The sequence below is a fragment of the Gobio gobio genome (genome assembly GCF_949357685.1).
Source record: "Gobio gobio genome assembly, chromosome: 20".
Lineage (NCBI taxonomy): Eukaryota > Metazoa > Chordata > Actinopteri > Cypriniformes > Gobionidae > Gobio > Gobio gobio.
The window spans coordinates 19,588,216-19,606,190 of NC_137113.1; the positions used below are offsets into that span (position 1 = coordinate 19,588,216).

Here is a 17,975-nt window from a genome sequence, read left to right on the forward strand (position 1 = left end):
ATCAGGTTGTAGGCCTCATCAGGCCTCCCTGAAGGTGAACTCAGCTGCTTGGGGAGTTAGCATGTATTGCTGGCAGGTAGTAGGCCTCACCAGGCCTCTCTGAGGGCTTACTATCAGGTGGTAGGCCTCCCTTAGGCCTCCTTTAAAAACTTGCTATCAGGTAGTAGGCCTCTCTGGGCCTCCTTGAAGGCGAAGTTCCCAAGGTCAGGCACTTTCTGTTACGAGTTCTTTGCAGAATAGAACCTATGGTAGTGTAGCCTACAGGTGGGGGTTATCCACCAGGCAGGCTCAGATGCTCCCCTCACTGAGGGTCGTTTATGAGCACACAGCCGCCTGAGTCTGATCAGACGGTCGCAGGCCTCTCATGAGGCCTCCCTGTTAGATCAATCTATAGGCCTGTCCGGCCTCCTTAGTGCTTTAAACATAAGTGCTTTGTAGATCCTTGGATTGAGCAGCTAGACTCTCCTCGCTAGCAAGGGTGGTAAAGCGCTACGCTGAGTATTGCTCTCTGGGATACCTGGGTCTCTGAGATTCGGGCTGAGTAGGACTGCCAGTTTTTCAGTCCCTTAGTCTGGGTGCCTCACTGAGGCACTGTCTGGAGGCTCTGTTTCTGAACAGAATGGGTTGGCCAAACCGAAGTGTCCAAAATAAAGTGTACCAGGTCAGGCCTCCCTGGTGGCATTCAAGTGAATATGTTCCCCGGGTAGTGATTTGGCTGGGGTTCCTTCGGGTCCCCTAGCCACATTCTCTTAAAGGGACCCCTTCTGTTGAAGTGGTTGGTCCCAGGCCTTTGAGCAGTCTGGGTAGGACCTCATGCATATGCATTAAGGTTCCTCTTAAGGCTTATAGCTTGGGCTATGACCATAGGGGATGCTGTCACTGACAGCCCAGTGTGACATGAGGGGGAGTGGTTCAGGCATTTCATGTGAATTTGCTTGTTCTGACAGTGGGCAGGCAACCCCCTCAGCATGGCGGTGTGGGTATATCGTTCCCATAGCGTCGTTCCGACACAGTGCGAGTTCACTTTTTGAAAGGGAACGTTCTCAGGTTACATATGTAACCTATGTTCCCTGAGAACAGGGAACGAGACACTGCGTCATTTTGCCATGCCTCGGGCCTGCCTGCCAAACAGTCCCTTCAGACGATAAGGTGAATGTGTGTTTGCAAGGCGCCCTTATATACTTCCGGGTCGCACGTTGATGACATCATGGGCTGTCGCCGGTCAATAGGATTACCGTGATTCGATAGTGATTTCAGACACCTGTCACGCTGTGACGTTATATCCCATAGCGTCGTTCTGACGCAGTGTCTCGTTCCCTGTTCTCAGTGAACATAGTTTACATATGTAACCTGAGACCGTTTTACTTACACCTATATATATGACCTTTCTTCCTTAATAAATTTGAGAATGTTATAGTACTGCACTGTGTCTGTGTTTCCTTGAGCATTCTCCAGAGATATCTCACGCTGCAGCTGCCACACACCACAGGGGTTTTTAATATTGGACTGAATATTGGAGGGGTTGGAGTCCTCTGGAGTCACTGATGACTGAGAATATTGAGGCTACAGATAGTCTACCTAAAAATTAATTCTAACACTCGGTTAACTATAGACCCAATACAGTCTGGCTATGAGTTACCCACTTCTAGCCAAAATAACCTTGAATTTGGTTACATGTCGTTTTTGCCGCAATAGCTTGCAAGATGTATGAATTCCATCATCTAAGTAAAGTCAACAGTGATTACAAGGTGTTTGGTTTAATTTCTTTGACATGTTTTAATGTGTAGCCACGATTGACGACTAGTCAATTCTTGGGCTATGGTTAGATGTCTATTAAATCTTCACTGACAGCCCAAATTTTGCCTTGTTTTAGCCTAGATGCCAGGGCTGTGTTTGGACGGTTAATAGACATCTTTTGAACGCAAAATTGCCTCCATGTCATAGCCATGTCAAGTGTGCCATATGGGACACAGCCACTGTCATGGCATGATTTTTTCATCTTTTCATAATTGAAATGCAGTTTTGGCATATTTCGAATAGGAACTAAGGCTACAAGTTTAAGCTATTTAATGCCACTTAGTTTGTTTCATTCAATAGAGGTGCACTGGCTGGCTGCCTTTTGCCGTAGGAATCCAGGGAAGATCTAATTAGCAAAATTCCGGCACCAGTTCAACCTTGTGAACAGATTTTAATAAGCTTCGCATCTGCCAGGCACCCACTACTCACACATGGTGTTTTTCTTCAACCAGTAGCAGATCATATAGTGTTTGTATGTTTTTAGTTTAGGGTTAATCTTCAGTCATTATCTTTGTAGGATGTCTGCCAAGTTTCTTGAGCAATCTAGCCTATTGCACCTCATAATATTACACATTCCTGCTTCTTAGACAGCCTGTCTAGTGGTAACGGCTAGTCTGAAGCAGTCTGTGCCATCACTTTCTTTAGGCATTTACCCAAATCGTTGGGAAAGATCATTTCTAAATGGCTTAATCAATCAGCTAAATCCAGATGTTTTCTAGACGTCCCCTGTTGTGTATAAATCATTGCTGGGTAGCATACAAATCTATTCGCAAAACAATCCTTATGGAACTAATAATCACATTATTAAAGTACACTTTTTTAAGATTAATAGGAAGTCTAAACTAATATATGACTGAAAATATAACCCCCACCCCCCAAAAAAGTCAGAATTAACAGCAGGCAGTCAAAAGTGGTATTTAAACATTGAACACACAAGGCCACCCAAGAAAGACTTCAAAAGCTGAGGTTTCGTGAAAGGCAACAGCTAATATGTTCAAATTACATCAAGTTAAGGCCAAGCAAGTAAAGATTACTCTGATAATGATTCCAGAAAGGTATTTCCACACAACTGATTCAAAAAAAGATCTCTATTTATGTGTGAATATAAGCATTATGCTTCCTTGGACTGCTTGTGTCTAAAGCAAAAATAATTATTATAATTTATAAGAATAATTATGAATTTATTTTTAAATCAGTTTTTTTGTTTAGTTTAGTTTTTTTGCTAGCATATATACAACTGTTAAAAAGTTTGGGGTCAGTAAGATATATAGTACTATTACAAGTAAGTTTCTGCATAGGACATTTAGCTGTTTTAGACATATTTTATCATGTCATATTTTTTCATCAGAAGGTTCCCTCACCTCCAAAATCCCAAGTTAACCCCTGCAAGTATGTAATTGAATAAATGAGGCTTGAGCAAATGAAGCGGAGCACACCGAGACAAATGTTCAGAATATTCCACTAATAATGTTCACTGGAATCCCCATGAAACCAAATTTAGTACAGATGTGATTGTTATAGCAAGTGTTATGTGGCTTTGTGATGTATTTTGTTAAGGGGTAAGTGATTATTGGGATGCCTCAGGACTTTGACCACAGAGGAGACAGTCAGCTGTGAATTGAAGAGCATATCTCAGGGGAACATGACATAAGCCTGCAATATGATCTGAGCCAGAGGGCACGAGAACCACATTCCTTTATAAAGCTGCTTGACACCTCACTAGGTCACTTTCTCCTGCAAGGACACACTTACGAAAATCACAGGCCATAAAGAAGCTCTCTCACTGAATATTTCAGTGTGAAAACCCACGAAGCAGCTGCTGTCCTAAGTATTTTTATTTAGAAGATTATCACAGAGCCATATGGGTGTAATGAATGTATGAATTAATTATTCATGCAGACATTCATAGCTGCTGTTCCTTTAGTATGTTCAATTCATGGGAAGAGTGCTTCGGTTCTACTACAGATGCAGAGAGACGGGGCAGAGCAGAATCTGCCCAGGGAAAGACACGGGTTTACTGATAGGGAAACCGTAACCGTGGAAGAATACACATATGAATTACCAAGGGGGAATTACAACATATGGGGCATCTAGTCCAATACAAGAGCTGACCGGGCATGCATCTCGAGTACTGGGCCTGGTGTCGGATGCCTCAGCCCCGTCTGACTACCGAAGGATGATTCGAGGAAACTCAATCCAGGGTTCACCAAGTGGGGAATTCACCTGGAGAGCAAAGAAGGTGCTCGTATCCCCCCCTTAGAGGGAAATGGTAATGCAAGTGAGACACCGAACTAGCCTTCCTGCACATTACCAGTTTGTACCCAACACACAGAAAGTCCACTCTGAGATTGTAAAATATCATAAAGGTATTAGGTATCAACCAGCCCGCAGCTCTGCAGATGTCTGCCAAATAGGTGCTGTGCACCAATGCCCAGGAGGAGGCAACACTCTGAGTGGACTGAGCCCTCACTCCGAGGGAGCATAGCAAACCTTAGGATTGGTACACCAAGGCGTTGGCATCCAGTGGGCCAACATTTTCCTTCTGCTGACCCTTAATGCAGACAAAGAGCTGCTCAGAGCTTTCTGTTCTGTGTGCAGTCCATGTCAATATTTGGGCCATGAACGGGGCAAATCAATGGAATGGCTGGGTCTGCCTCCTCCGGGGGCAGTTCTTGCAAGTTCACCACCTGGTCCCAAAAGGAGTGGTGGAAACATTGGGCACATATCCATGCTGGGGTCTCAGGGTCACGTGAGAAAGGGCCGACCTGGAATCAATCCATGAATGACCGATAATGCCTGCAGATTCCCCACCCTCTTGATAAAATATATTAGCGGCTCAAAGGGAGCTCTCTGCAGTCCAAAGAATACCAAAGATAGATCCCATGAGAGGGTGAGGGGCAGCCTGTGACAATTTAGCCTCCTAGTGCCTCTCAGGAACCTGATGACCACATTGTGCTTTCTAGAGCACTACTGTCAACTGCAACGTGATGTGCCACGATGGCAGTATAACATACACCTTCAAGGTGTAGGGGGACAGCCTCTGCTCGAACCTCTCTTGCAAGAAGGAAAGCACAGAGCTGATCAGGCATTTCCAGGGGTCTTCCTGCTGGGAAGAGTACCACTCCACTTCAAAACATAAGCTTGTCTAGTACAGGGAGCTTTGGCTTGGGTGATGGTGTTCACGTCCCGTGCAGAAGCCACACATGGCTCAATACGAGGTTCCAGAGGTCCGGACATGGGTTCCATATGTCCAATCATCCTTCGGTAGTCATAATCCGCCACAGAGGGGCTGTTGCGAGGAGAATCTGGTCCAAGAACCAGGTTTGGGTGGGCCAGTAGGGTGCAACCATCAAGACCTGCTTCTCAACCTCCCTGACCTTGCATGGAGTCTGTGCAAGCAGACTCACTGGGGGAAACGCGTATTTGCGTAGGCCCCGGGCCAGCTGTGTGTCAGCGTGTTCGTGCTGAGGGGTGCCTTGGTCAGGGAGTAAAAGAGCGGGAAGTGGGAGGACTCCGGGGAGGCAAACAGATCTACCTGTGCATCCTAGAATCGACTCCAGATCAGCCGGACCACCTGGGGATGGAGTTTACATTCTCCTGGGAGTGTGAGCTGTCATGAGAGCCTGTCGGCCGCACGATTGAGCATGCCCGCGCCGTGACTTTCGTCACTCAGAGGGTGAGATCATTTGCCGTGCACAGTGGCGTGGGCTGCTGTGGCGTGGTTTGCATTAGTGATGTCCGGTTCGCAAACGAATCGTTCTTTTGAACCGGTTCTTTTTAGTCAACCGGTCGAACCAGTTCACCAAATCGGACTGAATCGTTCTAAACGAGATGAGTGACTTTCTTAGATGAGTGACAGTCCCTCCGACTAGAAATAAACTAATATCCTGAAGTATTTACTAGTAACTACAACAGTTCACTGAACTGAGACATTTTGTGCTGAGAGAACTGATGAGAACTCACAAGCAGCTGATACTGAGCATGCGCGTGTACTACCGAATGTACAGCGGTTCTCGAGTTAACAGTTCTCGAATCTGAACGAACCGTTTCTTTCGGACATGTTCGATACAGAGAACCAATGATCCGATGAGCTGAGCATGCGTGCACTACCGGATCATCAGTACAGAATCGAGAACCGTTTCTTTCGGACACGTTCGATGAGAACCGATGATCCGATGAGCTGAGCATGCGTGTACTACGGATCATCAGTACAGAATCGAGAACCGTTTCTTTCGGACACGTTCGATACTGAGAACCGAAATCTGAATGAGTCCATGCGTTCTGCCCTCTTATATACTGGTGGACAAGTGGCCTGGCATGCAGATTCCACTCGGCAATTTGTCAGTTGACATAACGTTGTAGTTACTGATAGATAGGGAACTACTAATCAGTATCAGTATGAGGAAGTATTAAACTTGTGATAATTCTAAGCCAGCCTGATATCTTATGGTCCTGTAAAGTGACATCTAACAGGAAGTGAGTTAAAATGTGAACTGTGTGTTCAGACTTCCCCATACATGATTATCCTTTTAGATTCATCATGCAAATCACAGTTTGGCAATACCACATAAAACCACAGTCCCTCTGTGCAATGAATAATCTCTATTGCACTGTGATTATCAGTTTAGAGACCATATGGCTTGGACAGCATACAACTGTTATTCAGAGTCAGTGTGAAAGTGCATTCGTTTTTCCCATTATCCTTTCAAGGCTGACGTACAGGCACACAAACAAATGCACAAATACACCAGCACAAATACACCACGACTCACCCCCAAGACAATTTACCATGAAGGTCTCCAATCTCTTACAATTTTCACAATGGGATCCAAAAAGATGAGAAATCCTAATATAGGGTACAATTACATAAACCGCAGAGCCTGCAAAACCTTTTACTTCCAGCTGAGATAAATTAAACTGATGTTTTTTCTGAACATAAACAAGCAGTCCAGAACAATTAAACAAGTGTTTTGTTTTGCAACAACAGTCATTTTACAGAGGACAATGTGTTGATAAGTTAACTAGAGAACACCCCTCCCCCCTTTTAAAGGCCAGAAGGCCACACAAAGGCTGCTTGCACAGACTTTATTTGACTTTCTTGGACTGTGCATCAAGACCATATATCATCTCTGAGTTCCTGCTGCCTTAATGGTTCTAGCACCTGAGAGAATACCCGCTGCGGCAATGCCCTCCCTCTCCGAGCTCTTAGAAAAACAAAACCACTCAGAGCGCAGCAGCTGGAATCAGTGTGGAGCTATAACTCTCCTATGAGACACCCTGCCCTATCCTGTGTTCCCTGCCCCAGGCTTGCTCTGCGGCATCATCCCAGCGCACAGTTTTCCTCTTTCCGCTCCTCCCGGACACTCCACATAACTCTAATTATTGGCCCACCCTGCTGATTCCCATACGTTCAGCTGCAACACCTTCAAGGACTTCCTCTCCATTCAAAACAAGCCTGAAAGCTTCACCGCTCTGATCGGAGCGGGAAAAGAGAAACTCACAGCATGGGCCGCAGAGATTGGATTATGGTAAACTTATGAGGTGTGAGTGTGTGTATAGATGTGTTAATGTGTGTTACTGGAGCCATCAGCCAAATTTGTAACTTCCAGAAAGCCCTAAGAAGATGCCAAGGGGAAATAGTGACAGTTAAGAAATAGCAAGAAGGAACTTTTGCCTTTTTTATATTTGTCTTTATTTGTGCTGTAAGTAGCTTTTTGGAGCACCATACATAAAATGTCCCTACTTCCTTACAGATAGCTCAGAAATGCATGTCCTGAGGAATCAACGTGCCTCTGTGACAACACAGCACAGTGTCCTAACCAGATGCAAAGCAATAAAGCTACAAGCAAAATAAGGTATATAAAACTGAAATCACGTCGATGGAAGTTTTGGAGAAAGGGCACGTGTTCGAAGTTATGGAGGTGGCTAAACCTGGCAGAATAAGAAAAACTGAGAATCGCCTACAGCACCTTTAAGGTCAAACACAATCTGTTTTCACATTCCATTTCTGGGAAACAGAAGTGTCAAAATAGAACCATTTCAAAGATCGCTAGAGTTCTCAAATACACTAAGGTGACTTTAAAAGTAGAAAAGAAAAGAAAAAACAAATCAGGTGAAACGCCTTTTCTTTGTCATTGTCTTGGGTGTTTTGGATTCATTCTTTTTTTTCTTCAGCAGAACACAAATGAAGATAAACCATTTTGCTTACCACAGAGTTATATTGTATAAAAAAACAGACATTTCTCAAAATGCTTTCTTTGATGTTACACAGAGGAAAGAAAGTTGAAACAGCATGGTTTTTGGTGAACTATCACTTTAAGGAAGTAAAAGGACATTGCAACACAAAAAGATCAGGGGGCATCTGCAGTATTGCTGTGTTTCATAATGAACATGGCCATGCACTTGCAGAAAAGACAAACTGGACAAACACAGGGTCAGCACAGAGTGTACCATATTGTTGCACAACCTAGAAAAAAAATATTCTGTAAGTAAATACATCCCACTACTCGGATTCTTTATTTTAATTCCCTTACACCTGTGGAACGCAGAAAACAGAGGGACAGAGCTGCTGTGCTATTTCATTACTGATGCTCTGTGGATCAGATGACACTGTGATCCAGTCCCTCGTTGAGTGTTTCACATGGCATTGGGAAACTCACACATCTTGGCTAACAAAATATACTCCTCAGCTATTGCAGTAAACAAATGTTATGCCAGGAAAATGCACAAACAGCTCTGAGAGAACATAAAGAGTAAGGTTTGCGAGCTTTCATTTCAGACAAAAATTGGCCATTTAGCTATTTGTATATTTCATCTCCGCCAACTAAAACAGTTCAAGAAGAAGCCAAACACAAGCTTTGCATATCAAATAAGCAATGCACAGGCTAAGAACAGCATGAGTGGATTGACAGAGATTCCTTCTAAAACCGCTCTGTAATCTGCATATTATTTTGTTTTTTATTCAATTAGAAAAATGCAAATAAAAGCAATTCCACTAGTGCCCTCAGACATTTGGACTCCACTGTATATTTTTCTTTTCTTAGTTGCAATGAAAAAAGAGGAACAGAAAAATGAACATATAAATGGGTATTTGTTCTCAAAAACTACAAAATTAAGCAAAAACTGAACAAATCTTTCAAATGAATGCCGCTACTCCTCTTTAAAAAGCATATAATGATGTCTTCATTTTATACTATTTGTCTGGTCATCAGAAGTAAATATTTCAGAAATAAATCATCCTTCAACTCCAGGGAATAGATTTTAAGACAGTTTGTATCTGTTCGCTCTCGCATATTTCTCGGCATAAAGCAGGTCATATACTATTTTCACTTGCCTTTGTTTTTATTTTTTCAAATTGTCAGGGGTAGATCTGGTGGTGACATTGTTGATTATCTTTAAACGTAGGATCCCTGTCCAGCATCGGAACAATGTTGTGAATACATGGAAACGGCACGATTCATGACAACAGTGCTGAACTTTGAGGCTCAAATCTTGTGAATCACATCTGCTCATTATTTTAAACATCTGCTTGTAATTACTATCAGCCCTGACTTTTCTCATCAATTGTTGGCATTTGCAACAAAAAGCTTGTCTTTAAGTCATTCGGATACAACATTATGGGTATGTTTGTAGATCATAAACAGGACTGCATAAGAACAAATGATTTATGAGGGAAATGTTATAATAAAATTCATAATGTCTTAACTCTTGTGCATCCTTATGGACATTTTTTCCCAGTTTTGTTTGCCTGTGTTAATGCTAACTGCATAAAATTTGCCCCGTGTGCATTTTTATTGGAGTTTTAATATTTCACCCCCATTTCCTTAAAAAAATAACTATTTTGCACTAGGTACACAAAATGTTTCCTCTCAGCGCCTTTTGGACAAAAATGTCCCCATTGCAAAACTGCAATTTTTAATCCCATTGCCATTTAACTATAAAATGATGCAATCTTTGTTAATAGGCTTTTATTCTGTTGGCAAGGCTTCAAAATTTTCACTTTGACTATGTTTCACCAGATTGTGCCATTTTCTCAGGTTTGGCCTATAAAGCAAATACTCACTTTATTCCTGTTTTCTGTTTATGCAGATTATAAAGCCAATTGGATAAATAATGCAGCTGTAACTGTGTGGGTGTGTTAGTATGGATGTCAGAATGTGGTGTGCATGTATGTAATAACAAAAATCCAACCGCTGTGTGCACCAGAGGAGTTTTGCTGGCATCTAATGGGGAAAAGTTGCCACTGAGCCCAAACTAAGCTAATTTTTTTGAGATATCAACCTCAAATTTGGAACACAGCTTTTTTAGATGTATGGCTTTGATTTTCTAGCAGTTTTAGAGTTCAATGTTTCATAAAATATGTATTTTTTTCATAAAATATTATTCATAAATCCTTTTCATAAACTGAAACCTCTTTAACTTTTTTCTTGGTTTCACTTTTTAAACTTTTTTGACTTCAAAAATAATCTGTCAAGGGTCTACTTTAAAATGAGACCAAACTTAAGCCTGTGCTCAATATATAAATTTTTTCACCCTACATTTTTGTCCTCTATGTCTTTGGACCTATGTGTAACTTGTTTTAATTGATGCACAAGGGTTAAACATAAGAATACACCTGTTAATGAATATTAGTGTAAGTCCGTGATGGTTAATATCTGTGCTGCGTGTGTTTCACATTCTGTTTCTGTGCTCAATGTCACTAAAGATAATGCTTAATTATTAAGTCCTTTATTAATGGGTCTCTCTGACCTCCTAATGCCTCATTTGTTGATCTTCGTAATCCCTGTTCTCTCATCTGTCTCTTGCCATTGTAATACCCTTGTCTCATAGGCTTAGTGCTCTGAAGAACATTCCTGAGTTATCCAGTGGCCGAATACAAAACCTCAGTGTGACAAAATGCTTTTTATATGATAACTGCCATTATCAGCCCATGCAGTAAAATCACCAGCACACGTCCTTATGGGTAGCAAAGGCGCTGAAGGGCTTTTTCTTCTTTGACTTCTTTGTCAAACATCGTACACTGTAAACCCTAACACTCCAAATAATGAATTGGTTAGAGTAGAGCCAACTCAAATTAAACAAATTAGTTCAATCAAATAACATTTTATGAGTATTTAGAACTTTAGTTTTCTTTTGATTTGACATTTTAAGTAATCTGAATTGTTTCATTGTTTTGAGTTTTATGAACTTGTTTCTTTTTATTTAAACAAACTTAAATTTAACTGAAACTGGGCTGGAATTTCTATTTCCCAGCATGATTTGCCATGACACTCAAAAGGGAGAGTACATGCTAAAATTAAGTGTTATATAACATAAAATGTAAAGATTAATGTTTAGGTGGAGATTTAGTCGTGTTTAACGTTTTGCTATGTTCGTTTAGAAGAGTTTCTGTTATGTCGGGTTTTTGTGGGGGGTGGGGTTACCATCACGGTGACAAGTGGAGTATGAGAACAGATATACAGTATGTTAAATGTTCTATATTGCTGTACTCATTCAGCAAGTGCTATGCTATGCTAATGCTATCAAAGCATTGTGTTACCAATTATCAAGGTAGCATTTATTGGATTACTAAAAATATTTAAGTTGATAATTTTGTATGAATTGGTTTACTCAAATATTTGAAGTTAAGAGCAATTAAAATGTATGAGTACAAAATAAAAATCAGCAAGTTCAGCTTTAAATTTCTGAGCTAAAAATATTTGATGTAACCTACTGCCTCAAATTTTTTGAGTTTTGCCAACTTATTCTGTTAATATTGCTGGGAATTCAAGTTTTTGAATTATGTTTTGTTTTTTGTTTTAACTTGCATGCACTACCTATGTTGTTTTAGCGCCCAATTTACCAACATAAGAACCAAATCAGCACTGTACATGTTGCAGTTATCTTGCACATAATATAATAAATTATAATTAATAAAATAAAGTGTTTAATGTGTACTAATATTATTTTAAAATTGTGACAGGAAGATACTGCTCAAGTTTTGAGAAGATGTTTAAAGTTTGTGCAGAAAATATCTGCCTTAGCAAGCTTAATCATTTTCCTTTTTGTACAACATCTGTTTTTGTTTGATGAATGAAAAACAACACAGAACAGTACACACTTTAATCTCTCACCATAGAGTCACATTTATCATTCATCATCTTAAAACATCAGGAAAAAACAGGCACAAGAAAGTACCATTAATACATCAATCATTCCAGCGGGGGTTTTTTGTTGTTGTTTTTTTTACATTGCCAAAGCACTAAAACCAAAGCTTTCAGTAAACATCTCAGTGCAAATGGCAAACCTCCAGTGGATATCAGAATAATCAAGAGAATAAAGCAAAATCATAGTTTCTATGATTCTAAAATGGGGACAAATGTATAGATGCAAAGATAAGATGTCTGTAATGTTTCTTAAGTTGCACAACAAAAAATGTTTTCCAGTGTTTGCAAAAGGAATGAGGTAAGGCCTATGGGAAGGAGCTGGTCAGTTTGGCACAGCATGCCGTTTCCTGTACATTTTGACAGGATAAAGACGGAAGGGATCTGAGTCGCACTGATTACTTCACAAAAAGTCATTAGCACAGATGTGTGCATTAAAACGAGTTAGGTGCTGCGTGAGTGATGGCAGTGTCAACTGCCTGTAATGGCCTGACCTTGTAGAAGCTCATTCACCTCGCCTCGTAAGACAGATACTGAGGTAGCCTGCCGGGTGACGTGGGGTGATGGAACTCTCTGACCCTTTAATATCAGAGAAAGCCACATTAACCACTGTCCTCTTCAAGGGGAAACCCTGACACATTTACAGTGCTTGGATCAATGGCGGAACAGAAGGAATCCGTGGGCCTGTAAATAGTGATCGATATCTCAGTATCCTATCCAGAGGCACATATCATAATTAATGCACAACAAAGGATTTTTCACGAGCGTTCATACATACAGTTTGTGCGAGATAAGATGCCCGGACCGGGGTCATTGGAACGGTATTTACAAGCATGGACACAAGAGCAACGGGGCCTCATAAACTCAGCCAGCTGTCCTGGGTCTGTCAGTAAGCTGCTGCCGTTAACAGCTCTTCAATGAACCTGTTTCTTGATTCGTTTCTATTACCAGCATCTATACCCCCACACCATATTGACTCTGAATACAAAATAATGCAACACCGTTGTGTATAGCAAGCAAATGGACGTACCCAGAATTGTGCAATGTTTGCACTTGCAGTCGTTTTTAATTAGATAATGTAGGCAGCTCTGCGGTGTATGTATAATGCATAATGTATTTGTAGCTGGGGCATAATCCGACTTTGCACTCTCAAAACTTTATAAGACGTATTTAATAGTCAGGATATATTTTGATGCCCGACCTGCTGATTCTCATTTTCTTTAACCTGTTTTCCTGCTGGTTTGTCCCCCATTACATCCCATGGCAAAAGAATCTCACTCAAGTTTACCAACAAAAAGAAAGTTAAGCATTCAAATCTTTCTGCAGCCACTGCATTTGTATTTCACTCATCCGGCTCTCAACTTACAGCCGTTATCACTAGCCCTGCATGGAAAGCTCAGCATTTTTCTGCAGAATCCAACAGAATCCGTCAAGTTCTGCACATCCTTCCTCCATCCCCTGAGTTTTTACTTTACAAAATACTTTGTCTAATATGATAATGCTTTCAGCTACCAACACTGTAAAAAATAAATCCGTTTACTGGCAGCTCATTATCCAGTAGTTTTACGGACATTTCCGCTAACCCTACCCACAATGAAGTACAAAATTCTAAATACAGTTAAAACACCTGTAAAAAAATAAATATGGAAAATTCCGTCAAATTAATACAGTACATTCCCTATTTTTACGGATTGTTTTTAGAGTGGCTCTCAGCCAGAATGCAACAAATTATAAAAAAAATTTCTCACAACTGGGGTAGAAAAGTGTGGTATGAATGTGAATTATAAATCAGTTGATCCATGATTGTTGCTTTTGTAAGGCAGGTGCAACATTGATTACTGAAGCAAGCCAGGGTTATTTTTATAAAGTATGATGGAAATATGTGCCATTCTTCTTTGGATAACAAAGATCATAACAGTTCATCATCATGCAATTGTTCTGCCAGGAGTATCTCATGCTAGGCTCAAGATGGTCTGGAAGAGCTCCTGGAATATATGAGATGTATTGATTTGGATCCTTATTGGGTCAGTACCAGATGAAACAGCCCACCGTCTAGACAAATAAGGTCTCTCACTCGGTAACAGAAAAAGATTGGTGTCCAGATTGAAAAAAACTAAGGTGGTCCTTTTTATTTAACTTTAATTTACCTACAATAACTTTGTCAAGGCAAGTTTATTTAGCAAGTTGGGTCTTTGTCGGGGACACTTTGACTTTGAGCTTCCTTTTGATTTGAATGCGAAATGTGACTTTTGTTAAGTTATTATCTAGGCCTTAAGTAAAAGATTATTTGGATGCAAATTCAGGTAATTGCATTCCACTTTCAGAGGCTATTCATGTAGCTACATTTACTATGCAAAAAAATAGATAAGAAGCAGGTAGCAATTCTAAATGTAAATGTTGACCTTCACATTTTGGTTGTTTGGCAGAATGCCATGGAAACGTGATGTATTATTTTTTATAATTCAATTAAAATTGTTGACAAAATGACAACCTGTTTTAGTGAATTCAGAATTATATTTGATTTTGACATTATGGCCTGGTTTCACAAACAGAGCTTAGATTAAGCCAGGAGTAGCTTTTTGAAATATTAAAACATTTTTGAAACATTACAGGTGTGCATCTTGAGACAAAACAGTGGCACTGACATATTTATATTATTATGACATATTTTTCACATATTATGATATGTCAGAGCAAGTTGCTTTCAGTTAAGACAGCTCAAACATGCATTTTAGTCTAGGCTTGAGCCTTGTCTGTGAAACTGGGCATAGAAGAAATATTTGTCACCCACCTAATTATAGCAATCACACCCTCAGTGTTGGTGAATCAATATTTAAACCCAGGGGAAGAGCAATCAGTACGTGTAATGTTGATTTAGTGTCTGCACCAAATAGAGAAATTGTAGGAGAGACTGTTGTAGAGGACAGGTTATTTTTAGAACTGTAGGGACACACAGGTCTTCCTTCTGGCAATGTCCATCACTTCCTAAATGTGGGTCATGTGGGCCACCAAAGACAGATTATCAAAATCCACCCAAGAGGAAAGACCTCAGAAAAATATTTTCATTGCTCTGCTGACTGATTTCCTCTCTCAGTAGTGCACTGAAGTTAGACAATGGAAGCATAATACGACTTTGAGAACAAAAAAAAACAAGAAACTCAACAAACTCTATAGACCTTGGAAGTGATTATATTGCAATGATGGCAGTGATTCAATCGACTTTTTGATACTTTCTTGTTCAGCTCTCAAGTTTTTTTTCTTTTCTTTTTTTCAGTTAACTGGTTTATTTGTTCATATCTTTCTATATTTCTTTCTTGAACTGTGAAAAATAACTATGAACTTTTTCTTCAAACTATCAGTCCAGCATGTATGCAGTGGAATTCTAATGCTCTCAGTAAATAATTATCTTTTCTAAGATTATTTAGTCTATTTATAATTATTTTTAATATAGACTACGTAGTTTTTATAACAGTTTATCTGGTGCTCAGAAGTCTGTTCTATAAATTAGAGAGAAATTAACTATAAACATGCTGTGATCTTTTATTTTATTTGCAGTATATTATAGACCTAATGAAGAATGTTACAATTCTGTTACCTATTGTATAGTTAGTGGACATTAGTGAAAACCCAATGACAAAAATGTACTCCGCTGAAGCTAAACCCAGAGCTGAATAACACACTGAAACACAAATTGGATCTGAGCGGACACTTAATGAATACGAGAAAGGAGCTTTGGTATGTTCTTTTTCCCTCTTTCCTTTCTCTGCTCTGTTTTTAATTTTGTCATTTGGTGGGAAATTAAAATAAATTTTAGGATTAGATCAAGTTCTAATCTGAAGGGAGTGTTGTTGTTTTTTTCTGAGTGATTCCAGACAGAATTATTGCAGAAAGACACTGTGAGTAATTAAATTTTCTTCCTAACTCATACCCCATTCCAGCCTTGTTAGAGATTTATTATTTCAGTCTACAGTCATTCATAAGCTGCAAGCATTCAGTATCATGTAGATCATCTTGAAGGTAGCAGGCCTGCTGATTGGAGAGTAATTTGTTGCTGAGATCCAATCAGTGGAACCCAATTATCGTGTAGCCTATTTTACTCAGACTAGCAGTTGCACTATGATCAATTATCTAAGAACCAATTGCTTGCTTGTAAATTGTAAATTGCAAACATAACATATTTTTATAGACCTGGAATAAAAAGACAAAATTCCAACCACTCAAAAAAATATTTTGTGAATGTCTCTACAGTTCATCTGTCATTTACCTGCATTTTCTAGTCATGTGTACTCTTTAACTGTTTTTTAGTTTTTTTGAACAAGGCAATTTAAAAAGTCATAATGAGCAACCAAAAAAAACATGTGTCAAGCGTTTTAAATTCTCATATCTCATCTGTAGCCGTTTTCAGAGACAAGTGCCGATCAGAAAATCAGTGCCATGACCACAAAACTAAAACTCTGTCCCAACTCTGGCCCTGGCTTGATTCAGAACAGACCCGCTGGACTGAGCAAAGATGAAGGTAAACTAGAGAACATTTGGTTTTATTCAGACACGGTCTTTATCTTTCACATCGACATAGATTGAAAAACATCATGTAGTTCCGATAGAAGGCCAAGAAGACAAGGTCAGGGACCTACCTCAGAGGCTGCTGTTGTTGGTGCGAGAAGTATGTGCGAGAACAAAGCTCTCCGTGCACTGCTGACTGCTGGAGGACAAGGAGCGACGTGGCGACCGCTGGAAGCGATTCCGTCGGTTGAGGTAGCTGCCAGCTGTCCAAGTCCTCTGTCTCTTGCGAAGGTACTCCTTGTAGTTCTTGGTGAGCAGGGTGTAGAGAAACGGATTGATGCAACTGTTGCTGTATGTCAGACAGGTGGTCAGATAGTTAATGTTGCGCTTGGCCTTGGTGGAGAGATCCAGCGCCGGCTGGAACTGACCTAGAAGCTGCCAAATCCAGAAAGGTAGGAAGCAGGCCCAGAACAGGAGCACAATGGTGAAGATCAGATACAGGACCTTCTGGTTTGGGAGCTTCTTGGTCTGCTTGAAAGTCTCAGTCTGGGAGATCCAGTAGGTTCGTGCCAGGCATATGTATAGGTACCCGATTATCACCCCTGGAGCCACAATGCTCGTGCCAAAGAGAAACGAGATGTAGATTTTATATGAGAGAGGGCTCAGGGTCGGTTGACACATTGGCTTGGAACTCTCCGTCATCAGCTGGATGCCAATGATCATGGGTAAGGTGAGAATCAGCGAGGCCGTCCACACCAGAAAGGCGATTGCTTTTCGGTAGCTCTTAGAGCGTTTGACTGTATCCAGAGGTTTGAGTACGGCAAAGTAACGTTCTGTGCTCATAACAGTTAGGGTGAAAATGCTGGCATGCATGGTAAGGAAGTCCATACTGATGAGGATCCGACACCCGGCATCTCCAAAGTACCATCCCTTCAGGAAATGTGTGCATACCACAAATGGAATCGTGAGTAAGTAAAGCAGATCAGCTAGTGCCAGGTTGATAATGTAGATGTACATAGAGGCAGCCGAGCGCATGGAGTGGCACATGACCACGAGCGTGTAGATATTTCCAGACACACCCACAAGACACATTAGGGACAGGATGGTACCAATAGTGAAGGTGGCAGCCAGGTCTTCAGTAGATGCTTCTACTGGACGCTCAGTGACATTGGAAATCTTTTCCACCATCGCCACTATGGGCTCCATTGACACAGTGGTCATCTCTACAGAGGAATTAATTGTCAAAAGTGGTTAAAAAGTAAGTTGTAACACTTACAAGCTTGTTTTGCAAATATGAATAAAATAATTTAAAAAGACATTCAATTCATTTTAATCTCATGATACATTTTTTGGTGTACCTTCAATTCCTAATAATAATTCAAATATTGTAACCCATTCTTTATATTAGGTTAAACATTTTAATATGACTTTATTTATGATTATAGGCTTGTTTCATAAGGAGAATTTTATAAAATAATTATGGCCCCACTTTATATTAGGTGGCCTTAACTACTATGTACTTACACCAAAATA

General features: G+C 40.4%; 1 protein-coding gene across 1 annotated transcript in view; it reads right to left on the bottom strand.

The window, feature by feature from the left end:
• The window catches only part of uts2r (urotensin 2 receptor), a 45,945-nt gene that overhangs the window by 27,055 nt on the left and 915 nt on the right, over positions 1 to 17,975 (bottom strand). The window contains exon 3 of the mRNA XM_079846043.1: positions 16,574 to 17,665. Coding sequence (XP_079702169.1) covers positions 16,575 to 17,665 — 1,091 coding nt within the window. The 3' untranslated portion in view covers position 16,574. The remainder of the gene's footprint in view (positions 1 to 16,573; positions 17,666 to 17,975) is intronic.